This window comes from Rhincodon typus, chromosome 11 (assembly GCF_021869965.1).
Source record: "Rhincodon typus isolate 14 chromosome 11, sRhiTyp1.1, whole genome shotgun sequence".
NCBI lineage: Eukaryota > Metazoa > Chordata > Chondrichthyes > Orectolobiformes > Rhincodontidae > Rhincodon > Rhincodon typus.
The window spans coordinates 27,417,967-27,430,107 of NC_063342.1; the positions used below are offsets into that span (position 1 = coordinate 27,417,967).

The following is a 12,141-nucleotide window of genomic DNA, read 5'->3' on the forward strand; positions in this document are numbered from 1 at the left end:
AAACCAAGTGGATGATCCATATTGGTATATTGAGAGCGATTGCCTTTGATAGTTGATGGTATAAAGCAAATATATAAAGTAGACCCAATAAATCCAATATCAAGGGAACTGTGAGGTAATTTTCCACTAGCTAGTGTCATACCAAGTATTTGGAGAAATGTAGTTGTACGTTGTGTACTGAGTGGCTTGCCATAGTCAAGTAACGTCTACCTCTGCTGTAACAGCTTTCATTTTAGTTTGTGACAACCATTAAATGTAGTATTTGAAACATGATGTCAGAAGTTTGAAGTTGAGATTGAGTGAATTTTCAGAGATGTCAGAGAGCCAGCTAATGTAAAAATTAAACAGAAGAATTAAAAGCAGAGTTTTGAAGAACTGAGTGAATTCAGAATGGCTGTGAAAATTTTTCATTTCCTGCCGCTGTGGAAAACACATATGAGGCAGAATTGGCGTTTGTTCCAGTCTCAGTGGTAAAACTATGAAATGACTGGAAAACTAAATGAAAGATCTGAACAAATAAAAACTGCAACTCTGTTATTAGTGCTGGTGGAAAAGCATTATGCTTATGTCGCATGATGCACTGGTATTTATCTGGAAGTTCACACTCACTTGATGCTGCTTTAGATGATGATGGTAACTTTTTCTGTGGTGTTGAGTAATTCCTTTGAATCACTGGTTGACATCTCTCCAGCAGTCATCTTCATATGCCTGTTTCTTTATAACTAAGCACTTCTTTGCAAGAAGCTGAATCACTTTACCAAAGAAGTGCTTAGCTATAAAGAAATAAAGCAGGTGTATAAAGATGACTGCTGGAGAGATGTCAACCAATGACAGCACAAGATGTCCAGTGATCTTACCCAACTGAAAGCTATAGTAGATGATCTGATGTCAATGGAAGTGGAGATATGATGGCAAAAGCCATCACAGACCATGATTCAAAATCTAGCATAGTTCTTAGTGAGAGACCACTCTACGAACCTGAAGGCGAATGAAAGAAAATACCTGAAGACAAGTATGTAAATCATGTGCTGACAGTCAAAGGACTTCACCTGAATCCTAGCAAGGTGAGAGCTGTAGCAGAAATGCATAACCAATAAATATGAAAGCAGTAAAATAATTTGTTGGATTTGTGAACTATCTAATAAGGTTCTTGTCTAATATGTTATCAGAACACAAACTCTAGACCAGTTCACTGCTGTATTAAGGTACAGGGTAAGGAGCAGCTTTCATTTGAATCAAAAAACTAGCAACAACAGTTGAACATGCTCATCAATCCTAAAGAGATATGGAATCTGAAAACTAAGTGTCTTTCTCTGATCAATTGCTCACCACAGGAATATGCCCAGGAAAGGAAAATCATCAAGGGACAAGCAGATTCACCTGACGGACGAGGAGCGCTCCAAAAGCTTGTGATTTCAAATAAACCCGGTAGACTAACTTGGTGTAATGTGACTTCTGGCTTTGTCACCCCAGTCCAATGCTGGCACCTCTACATCATGAACACATTTGAGACGACAGATGAAATGCAATGCAGATATTATAGAGGTGGGACAGACTAGAATGAACAGAGTTTTACTGAATGATCATTTTCCTTTGTTGAACATGTATATTGGGTATCTTGGACAATTTGTAACTGAAAATGTTCACACAATCATTTTTTTTATTAAAAGGGAGGTGTTTACAGAAATACATTTGTGGATACTGTACTGGCTGACTTGCTATAGTCATGCGACTTTTGCAGTCCGATCGTTCACTTTAGCTGTGGCAGCCACTAAACACATTTCTTGAAATCCAGTCACAAAGGACGATAATTTTTTGACTGTTGCAGCTCAGCCCAAGAACATCACTGCAGAAGTTCCTTAAGGCAGTGTCCTAAACACAATCATTTCAGTTGTTCCCACAATAACATTCCCTCCATTGTTAAATAATGAAGTAATCCTGCCTGCATGCAGCATGACCAAGACAACATTAAAGCTTGGGCCAAACTCTGGACAAGTTCACTGCTGTATTGAGGCACAAAGTAAGGAAAAGCTTTCAGTTGAATCAAAAAACTAGCAACACAGTTCAACATGCTCATCAATCCTGAAGAGAAATTAAATCTGAAAACTAAGTTCCTTTCTTTGATCAATCACTCACTACAGGAATATGCCCATGAAAGGAAAATCATCGAGGAACGAGCAAATATCAGAAAAGCTGACAACAACAAATGATCTACCTTCAAGCTTCACCTTTGATATTCAACAGTATTAACACTGTTGAGCCATCAATATTCTGCGACCAAAACTGACCAGGAACTTAACTGGACCAGTTGCATAAATATGGTGGCTGCAAGGACAGATCAGAGGTGAACAACTCACCTACTGATGCCATTAAGCCTATCCACTATCAAAATATGACAAGGCATAAGTCAGGATGTGATGGAATATTCTCCACTTGCCTGGATAGGTGCACTTCCACCAACACTCAAGATGTTTGATGCCATCCAAGACAAAGCAAATCACTTGACTGACACCCCATCCATTAACTTAAACATTCACTCCCTCAATCACTAAACACAGTGGCAGCAATGTATAGCATACACAAGATGCCCTGCAGAAACTCACCAAGGCATCTTTCACAATATCTTCCAACCCTGTAATCCATATCATCCAAAAATACAAAGATGGCAAGTGGATGGGAGTACCACTCAATTAAATCCCTTCCAAGTCACATGCATTCTGAACTTGGAAACGTATCATCCATTCTTCATTGTTAATGGAACAAAATCTTGGAATTCCCTTCCTACAGCTTCAAAGTAACTCTAGCACAGAGACTGCATTAATTCAAGAAATGACTCTCTATCTTTTTTTCAAAGGCAATGAGTAATGGACAATAAACAATGGCCACATCCTGTGAATGAATTAAAAGAAAAACTCAATGGACTGAGTCGCAATGTGGCCCAATTTTCATTCTGAAAATGTCATCTCTTGTTAAAATGAGTGAGCAAATATTATGTGAATCAATTTTAATTTCTCATAAAATTCCAAATAGAGATAGACAGGAAGAAACCATTCAACTGTTAGTAGTTTTTTTTAACTAGATAATTTACGAGACATGATGATATGGTGCAAAAGGTATGGTAGCCAATTCTCTCTTCCTGCCTTGTGAAATATTCTACGTGAAAAATAATCGTTTCCCTTCTCTTTCAGCCATGGTCCACTGAATGTACCCAAACAATAAAATATGGAAGATATGAACCCAAATGAAAAATATTGTAGTACTGGCCAATGTAATCAACCAGGCAGCAAAACAGAAGGTTCTATAAACCATGAAAATGAAACTGGCTTAAACAGTAAGGAACAAAACTCTGATAAATTTCCATCATTTGCAATGCCATCTGGAACAAATTAATTCCGCATAATTCTATAAAATAATGCAAAAGCTATTTCAATTACATTTTTCTATTTTTTTAAATTATCTAATGAGTTTGATAACCACTTGGTGTGGTCAAAATAATGTAGTATTTTCTTATGGGTGTTAACATACTGGCAATATCTATCAATCAAGAAACTTCCTCACTGACCTGACTAGTGAAATTTTAGCCTACGTATGGTCTTCCAAATCAACAAATTTCAGACTGTCAGTTTAAAACTTTACTCTCTTGCACATCTGCATAGCTCCAATTTGCACAGACTGGGCCTTGTATTTGCAATGAAATCATTTTTGGATCATAAAGATAAACCATCTAACAGCTGTAAAACTGCAACAGATGATTTCCATAGCCAGTCTTATTTTTAAAAATCTGCTTTCTTTGATGAAATTGGATACATTTTAGAAGGTAGTTCCAGGTTCACTCTTACATGCCAATGACACAAACCTCAGGTCTCCTTGTGTTCTTGAGAGTTTCACTGTTGAAGTTTATGGCAAGTTTCTTTGATATCTTTTGAGTTTGGTCATTTTCGGTGCTTTTTGGTGAGGCTAAACAAAACATAATCACACATTAAATGCAGACATTGAAAATGGTCTTTCAGATATCAATTCTACTAATCTGAGAAGAGTTTCTACAAAATATATTAATCTACATCCCAACTCTTACATTATTAATTATTTTTGAGGTGTTTTGTTATACATTACTCTCTTTGGGTTGAATTTATTGCAGGGAGTGGCAGTCCTGATGGCATTACGAAAAGCAAGGGAGCCTGATTGGATTCTGCATCCACCAGGCATTAATCTGTTTTGCTTCAATGCACCCTCCCCATAAAGGGCAGCGCTTTGGCCTCCAACAGCTGGTGGCTATTTGGAGGGTTAGCAGCTCTTCAGTTCAGCAGCACATTGGGGATTGGTAACTACTGTATGGTCTGCACACAGCCAAGAGCAGCACCATTGACACCCTAGATTCAGATTAGTGATGAGATAGTAGGAACTGCAGATGCTGGAGAATCTGAGATAACAAGGTGTAGAGCTGGATGAACACAGCAGGCCAAGCAGCATCAGAGGAGCAGGAAAGCTGACATTTTGGGCCTAGACCCTTCTTCAGAAATGGGGGAGGGGAAGGGGGTTCTGAAATAAATAGGGAGAGAGGGGGAGGCGGATAGAAGATGGATAGAGGAGAAGATAGGTGGAGAGGAGACAGACAGGTCAAACAGGCGGGGATGGAGCCAGTAAAGGTGAGTGTAGGTGGGGAGTTAGGGAGGGGATAGGTCAGTCCAGGGAGGACAGACAGGTCAAGGAGGTGGGATGAGGCTGGTAGGTAGGAGATGGGGGTGGGGCTTGAGGTGGGAGGAGTGGATAGGTGGGAGGAAGGATGGACAGGTTAGGGAGGCGGGACAAGCTGGGCTGGTTTTGGGATGCGGTAGGGGGAGGGGAGATTTTAAAGCTTGTGAAGTCCACGTTGATACCATTGGGCTGCAGGGTTCCCAAGCGGAATATGAGGTGCTGTTCCTGCAACCTTCGGGTGGCATTGTTGTGGCACTGTAGGAGGCCCAGGATGGACATGTCGTCTGAGGAATGGGAGGAGGAGTTGAAATGGTTCGCGACTGGGAGGTGCAGTTGTTTAATGCGAACCGAGCATAGGTGTTCCGTAAAGCTGTCAAATTAATATAGTATTCCACCCACCCCTTTGACTACTACTCTCCCCGCCTCCCTAACCTGTCCTTCCTCCTACCTATCCCCTCCTCCCATCTCAAGCCCCACCCCCATCTCCTACCTCCTAGCCTCATCCCGCCCCCTTGACCTGGCCGTCCTCGCTGGACTGACCTATCCCCTCCCTACCTCCCCACCTACACTCACCTTTACTGGCTCCATCCCCGCCTCTTTGACCTGTCTGTCTCCTCTCCACCTATCTTCTCCTCCATCCATCTTCTATCCACCTCCCCCTCTCTCTCTATTTATTTCACAACCCCCTTCCCGTCCCCCATTTCTGAAGAAGGGTCTAGGCCCGAAACGTCAGCCTTCCTGCTCCTCTGGTGCTGCTTGGCATGCTGTGTTCATCCAGCCCTACACCTTGTTATCTCAGATTAGTGACGTTGGCTTGTCAGGGAGGGTGGACAGGGTTGGGGTGTTGTTGCTGAATGTAGGTTGATATTTCCATGGGTATAGATCTGGCCCATGGGTAACAATGATCAGGGAGGCACTGCCCATCCCAAGGCCTCAGGAAGACTATCAGTTTTTGTTCGGTAGTTTCCCATGTGCTAGAGAAGTTTCCATTAACAGCAGCAGGATTAATTCCTTAAGGACCTTGGAAGGTTTTCCTACATCTTTCTATCATTGAGTGAATCACAGGGAATCGAGTGACAAGGGCCACTCCACTCCACCCTCTGTTCCACTCCTACACCTCCTGTACCTCGCAACCCACTCCCGTGGGTCAAATTATCCAGGAAGTGAAACTGTCCATTATCTTTCATGATGATACACATTCCTTGTCAGTTCTCTTTTTTCTGATTGTTCAATGGTTGGTTGGCACATGGAGGACTGAAGTATGTTTTGCCTGCACAACTGTGACTGTTCGGTGATGGTGACATGGGGTTATGGAGAGAGGTGGGTGTTGGTGCAGATAAAGTACAAAGGAAGTAAAGGGAAGTACCATAACAAACTTACTCGGATTGCAGAAATTGGGGAGGGAAGTTGGATGGAACTGGAGGCTGTCGGTAGCAACATGGAATGGGGGGATGATATGATATGTTGCCGACAGCATGGGAATGCAATGACATTGGTGGTGGTCAAGTACAGTCGCATGGAAATGGGAGACGTCATGGGATAATGGGACAGGATGGCAAGAAGAATGAGTTAGGAAGAGTGTAATGAGAAGAATGGAATATCATGAGATGCGACTACATGAGAAGAATGGTATGGCATACAAAGCAGGGAATATCCATATCCAAGCGAGGTTGCTTGGAAAGGGTTGAATGTCGCCAGAAGGGATGGTGTGGGAGGGAGAGATGGCATTGGAGTAGTAGTCAAAGGGGTGGGTGGAATACTACAATAATTTGACAGCAAATATTTTCTAAATTCAGTTTTGAGGTTGGATTACCAGTCCAAAAATAATTTTATGGACTCTTATAAAATGGATGTCTCTCCTGCTGGTGAAAATAATCTTGTACTAACAAAAGCTTTCATAAATTGGTGTGTCTCTATCAAATCTCCCGTTAAGCTTCCCTACTTTTGAAGCAGTTTCTCCATGTAAGCTGAAGTCCCTCATTCTTCCATAAGGAGAACTGCGAGCAAGTCCATTTTACATTCAACTTAAGATCACAAGTTTTTAGTTGTGTAATTACTTTGTGTACCTATTTCATCATTTGTAACTATTACCTTTGTAATTGGATACATTTGTTCACATAAAATAATTTGGAAAGTAAAACATTTGACATTCAATAGCTCCCAAGATTAGCTTAAAAACAAAGGTGCTAGATATTGCAAAAGATGCCCTACCCAAACTTCTTTTCATTTCCTTTCCAACTTTTTTATTTGTTTGATGTTGGTGTCACTAGTGAGGGCAGCATTTAATGCCCATCTTTAATCGCCTTTGAAGAGGTGGTATGAGCCACGCTGTAATAGACACTGACCTGAATGATTGGACAAGATTTGATGATCATGTCGAATGTACGGTTAGCAAATTTAAGTATCAGGCCATTCTTGAACTCGATTATGCAAACTATGAAAAAAATCGTTCAAACATCTTAACTTGCTCCACCAAATGTTGACAGCATACTGTCAATAGAATTTACATGAAGGGATAATAGATTGAATTGCATAACAAATCAAATAATAAATCTTCAGCTCTACTGTAACAAAAAAGGCAGCTTACAAGTCACAGCAGTAATGTAGTTGGTGGGTTCACTCCAAGTACCCTCTTCCTCTTCTTTTGCTTTGCTAACCCGTACCCCAAATTCATAAACAGTATTCGGTTTAAGGTTGTCTATTGTTGTTTCGCTTGTTGGACAGCATTGATACAGCCAATTCTCGTCTGCTTCTTTTTCTCTGTACCGAACTGTATAGTGCCTAAAGAAAGAAATGAAAAAAATGACATCGGAAAATAGAAACATAGAAAATAGGAGCAGGAGTAGGCCATTCTGCCCTTCAAGCCTGTTTTACCATTGATCATGATCATGGCTGATCATCCAACTCCATACTCAATTCCTGCTTTCCCCCCATATTCTTTGGTCCTTTTAGCCCTAAGAACTATATCTTGACACCTTCTTTAAAATATTAAATGTTTTGGCCTCAACCACTTTCGGTCGAAGAGCATTCCTCACAGCTCAACCTCTGACCCAAACTTCGAGACATTGCATATAGTTCCCTCATTTAAATCATTAAAATATATTGTCAATGGCTGCAGTCCCAAACCCATGCATTTTAATTTCTTACATAAGACCTCATCAAAAGCCTTCTGAAAGTCTGTGTAAACTAGGTCCACTGGCTCCCCTTTCTCAACTGTATTAGTTACACCCCCTAAAAATTACAGTAGATTTGCCAAGTATGATTTGCCTTTCGTATATCCATGCTGACTCTGTCCAATCCTGTCATGTTTTCCAAGTGCTCTGCTATTAGATCTTTGATTATTGACTGTAGCATTATCCCACTGCCGATGTCAGGCTAATCAGTATATAATTCCCGGTTTTCTCTCTACCTCCTTTTTTTAAATCGTGGAGTGACATTAGCTACCCTCCAATCCATTGGAATTGTTCCAGAGTCTATAGAATCTTGAAAGATGACCACCAATGCATCTACTATCACTAGGGCCACCTCCTTCATATCCTTGGATATAAACTATTGGGCCCTGGGGATGTGTCAGCCTTTAATCCCATCAATTTCCCATTTTCCACCACTATTTCCCTGACTAATCCGGATTTCTTTCATTTCCGCCCAACCCCCCATCAATAGACACAGTACTTTTTGGGTTGTTATTTATTTGCGTGTCCTCCTTTGTGAAGGTAGAACCAAATGTATTTCATTGGACAGCCATTTCTTTGTTCCCCATTATAACTTCCCCTGTTTCTGACTGCACCGGACCTCCTTTTTTTAATTCATTCACATGATGATGGTGTTGCTGGCGAGACCAGCATTTATTGCTCAGAGGGCTCCCCAACAATCAGCAACAGAATCATTGTCATCATTACATTTTTAACTCCAAATTTTTATTGAATTGAAATTTCATCATTGCCATGACGGGATTTGGAACCCAGGTCCACAGAACATTACCTCAGTCTCTAGATTAACAGTCCAGTGATAATACCATGAGGCCATCACCTCCACTGTTTATTTTCACTAATCTATTTCTTCACAAAGTCACAGAAGCTTTTACAATCAGTTTGAATGTCCCTCACAAGCCAACTCTTATGCTCTATTTTACCCCTCTTAACCAAACCCTCTGTCATCCTTTGTTGAAATCTAAATTGCTCTCAATCCTCGGGTTTTCTGCTTTTCTTGGCCAATTTGCATGCCCTTTCTTGGATCTAATATTAACCTTAATTTCCCTTGTTAACCATGATCAGACTGCATTTCCTCTTTTAGACAGGAATTAACAATTGTTGCAGTTCCTCCAAGCATTCTTTGAATGTTTGCCATTGCCTATCCACCACCATTTATCATAGTCAGCTAATGTCTCACAAACTCGTAATTTCCTTTATTTAGATTCAGGACCCTAGTCTCAGAATCAACTACATCACTCTCTATCTTAATGAAGAGTTCTGTCATATTATGGTCACTCTTGCCCAAGGCACAGCTAAATTGACAATTATTCCTTTCTCATTACATAATTCCCAGTCTAGGACAGCCTGCTTGATACTTGATTCCTCAACATATTAATCTAATTAAAACACAGTATAGAATCCAAGGATTAATCCTTTAAAATATTGTTACTGCTTTCATTTGGTTAGTCTATATGCAGATTAAATTCCAGCTACAATACTTTTGGTGTCCCACCTACAATTTGCAAACTTAGGAAAGAAATGGATGTCCCTGATTTTAATTGCTCATCCACATTGCTCCTGCCGAATGGGAAGTGATAAATCAGAGCCAAAAAACTGAAATATCCTTGGGTCCATGTGCCCCGAATTCCCTGGAAAAAGATGCCTGGCATAATTTCCAGTATATGAATCTCTACAATTGCCATTAAGTCATTGGCAATGTGAGTCAATACTGAAACAAAATCAACTTGTGCCATGGCTTGTCTGGGATAAGAGGGGGATCAGAAAAGCAAAAAGAGAAAGCTTTGGCAAATAGGGTTAAGGAGAATCCAGACGGTTTCTACACATATAATAAGGACAAAAGAGTAACTAGTAAGAGAATAGGGCCGCTTGAAGATGAGCAAGGCCAACTATGTGTGGCACCGCAGGAGATGAGAAGATACTAAATGAATATTTTGCATCAGTGTTTACTGTGGAGAAGGATATGGAAGATAGAGAATGTGGGGAAGTAAATAACGACATCTTGAAAATGTCCATATTATAGAGGAGGAGGTGCTGAATGTCTTAAAATGCATAAAGGTGGATAAATCCCCAGAACATAATCAGGTGTACCCCAGAACTTTGTGGGAAGCTAGGGAAGTGATTGCTGGGCCCCTTGCTGAGATATTTGAGTCATCAGTACCCACAGGTGAGGTGCTGTAAGACTGGAGATTGGCTAACATGGTGCCACTATTTAAGAAAGGTGGTAAGGAAAAGCCAGGGAACAATATACTGATTATCCTGACATCAATGGTGGGCAAGTTGTTGGAGGAAATCCTGAAGGACAGGATTTACATGTATTTGGAAAGGCAAGGACTAATTAGGGATAATCAACATGGCTTTGTGCGTGGGAGATCATGTCTCGTTAACTTGATTGAGTTTTTTGAGGGTACAGAGGTGGACATGATTGATATGGACTTCAGTAAGGGGTTCAACAAGGTTCCTCATGGTAGACAGGTTAGATCACATGGAATACAGGAAGAACTAACTATTTGGATACGGAATTGGCTCAAAGGTAGAAGATAGAGGGTAGTGGTGGAAGGTTGCTTTTCAGACTGGAGGCCTGTGACCAGCAGTGTGCCACAAGGACCAGTGCTAGATCCACTGTTTTGCATCATTTATATAAATGATTAGGATGCAAACATAGGAGGTGTAGTTACTAGGTTTGCAGATGACACTAAAATTGAGGTGTAGTGGATGACGAAGAACGTTACTTCAGAGTACAACGGGACCTTAGTCAGATAGAACAATGGGCTGAGGAGTGGCAGATGGAGTTTAATTTAGATAAATGTAAGGTGCGGCATTTTGGAAAGGCAAATCAGGGCAGGATTTATACACTTAATGGTAAGGTCCTGGGGAGTGTTGCAGAACAAAGAGACCTTGGAGTGCAGGTTCTTTGTTCTTTGAAAGTGGAGTCCCAGGTAGACAGGATAGTGAAGAAGGTGTTTGGTATGCTTATCTTTATTTGTCAGTACACTGATTATAGGAGTTGGGAGGTCATGTCATGGCTGTACAGGACATTGGTTAGGCCACTTTTGGAACATTGCATGCAATTCTGGTCTCCCTGCTTAAGGAAGGATGTTGTGAAACTTGAAAGGGTTCAGAAAAGATTTACAAGGATGTTGCCAGGGTTGGAGGGTTTGAGCTATAGGGAGAGGCTGAATCGGCCGGCCAAGAAAAATAATGTCTGAGGATTGGGTGCACTTTAGAATTCAGCAAAGAAGGACCAAGGGATTGATTAAAAAGGGAAATACACAGTATGAAAGGGGAATATAAAGACTGACACTAAGAGTTTCTATAGTTACGTGTAGAGAAAGAGATTGGTGAAGACAAATGTAGGTCCCCTACAGACAGAAATGGGGGAATGTATAATAGGGGACAAAGAAATGGCTGAGCAACTGAATACATTCTTTGGTTCTGTCTTGACAAAAGAGGACACAAATCAGATACCAGAGTTCTGGAGAATGCAAGATTTAGTGAGAGGGAAGAATTGAGGGAGTTCAATTTTAGTGGAGAAATGGTGCCGGGAAAATTGTTGGGATTGAAGGTGGATAAATCTCCAGGGCCTGATAATCAACATCCCAGAGTACTTAAGCAAGTGGCTCTAGAAATTGTGGAGGCATTGGTGGTCATCTTCCAGGATTCTATAGACTCTGGAATAGTCCCTGCAAATTGGAGGGTGGCTAATGTCATTCCATTATTCAAAATGGGAGGTAGAGAGAAAACAGGAAATTTTAGACCAGTAAGCCTAACATCGGTAGTGGGGAAAATTTTCGAATCCATTTTCAAGGACTTTATAACGGAGCATTCAGAAAGCAGTGGCAGGGTCAGACGAGTCAGCTTGGATTTATGAAGGGGATATCATACTTGACAAATCTGTTGGAATTCTATGAAGATGTAACTCGTAGAGTTGATAAGGGGGAGCCAGTTGATTTGTTATATTTGGACTTTCAGAAAGCGTTTGACAAAGTCCCACATTAGAGATTATTATGCAATATTAAAGCGCATGGGATTGAGGGAAGTGTATTGAGATGAGTAGAAAACTGGGTGGCAGAGAGGAAACAAAGAATAGGAACTAATGAGTGCTTTTCAAATTGGCAGGCAGTAACTAGTGGGGTGTCCCAGGGGTCGGAGCTGGGACCTCAGCTATTCACAATATATATTAATGATTTGGAAGAGGAAACAAAATATAACATCTCAAAGTTTGCACGTGATACCA

General features: G+C 40.9%; 1 protein-coding gene across 1 annotated transcript in view; it reads right to left on the reverse strand.

Moving 5' to 3' along the window:
- Positions 1–12,141, reverse strand: part of LOC109911646 (target of Nesh-SH3) — a 286,431-nt gene that overhangs the window by 212,065 nt on the left and 62,225 nt on the right. Inside the window, exons 5-6 of the mRNA XM_048603066.1 lie at positions 7,283–7,476; positions 3,857–3,957 (exon numbers count right to left, since the gene is read on the reverse strand). Coding sequence (XP_048459023.1) covers positions 3,857–3,957; positions 7,283–7,476 — 295 coding nt within the window. The remainder of the gene's footprint in view (positions 1–3,856; positions 3,958–7,282; positions 7,477–12,141) is intronic.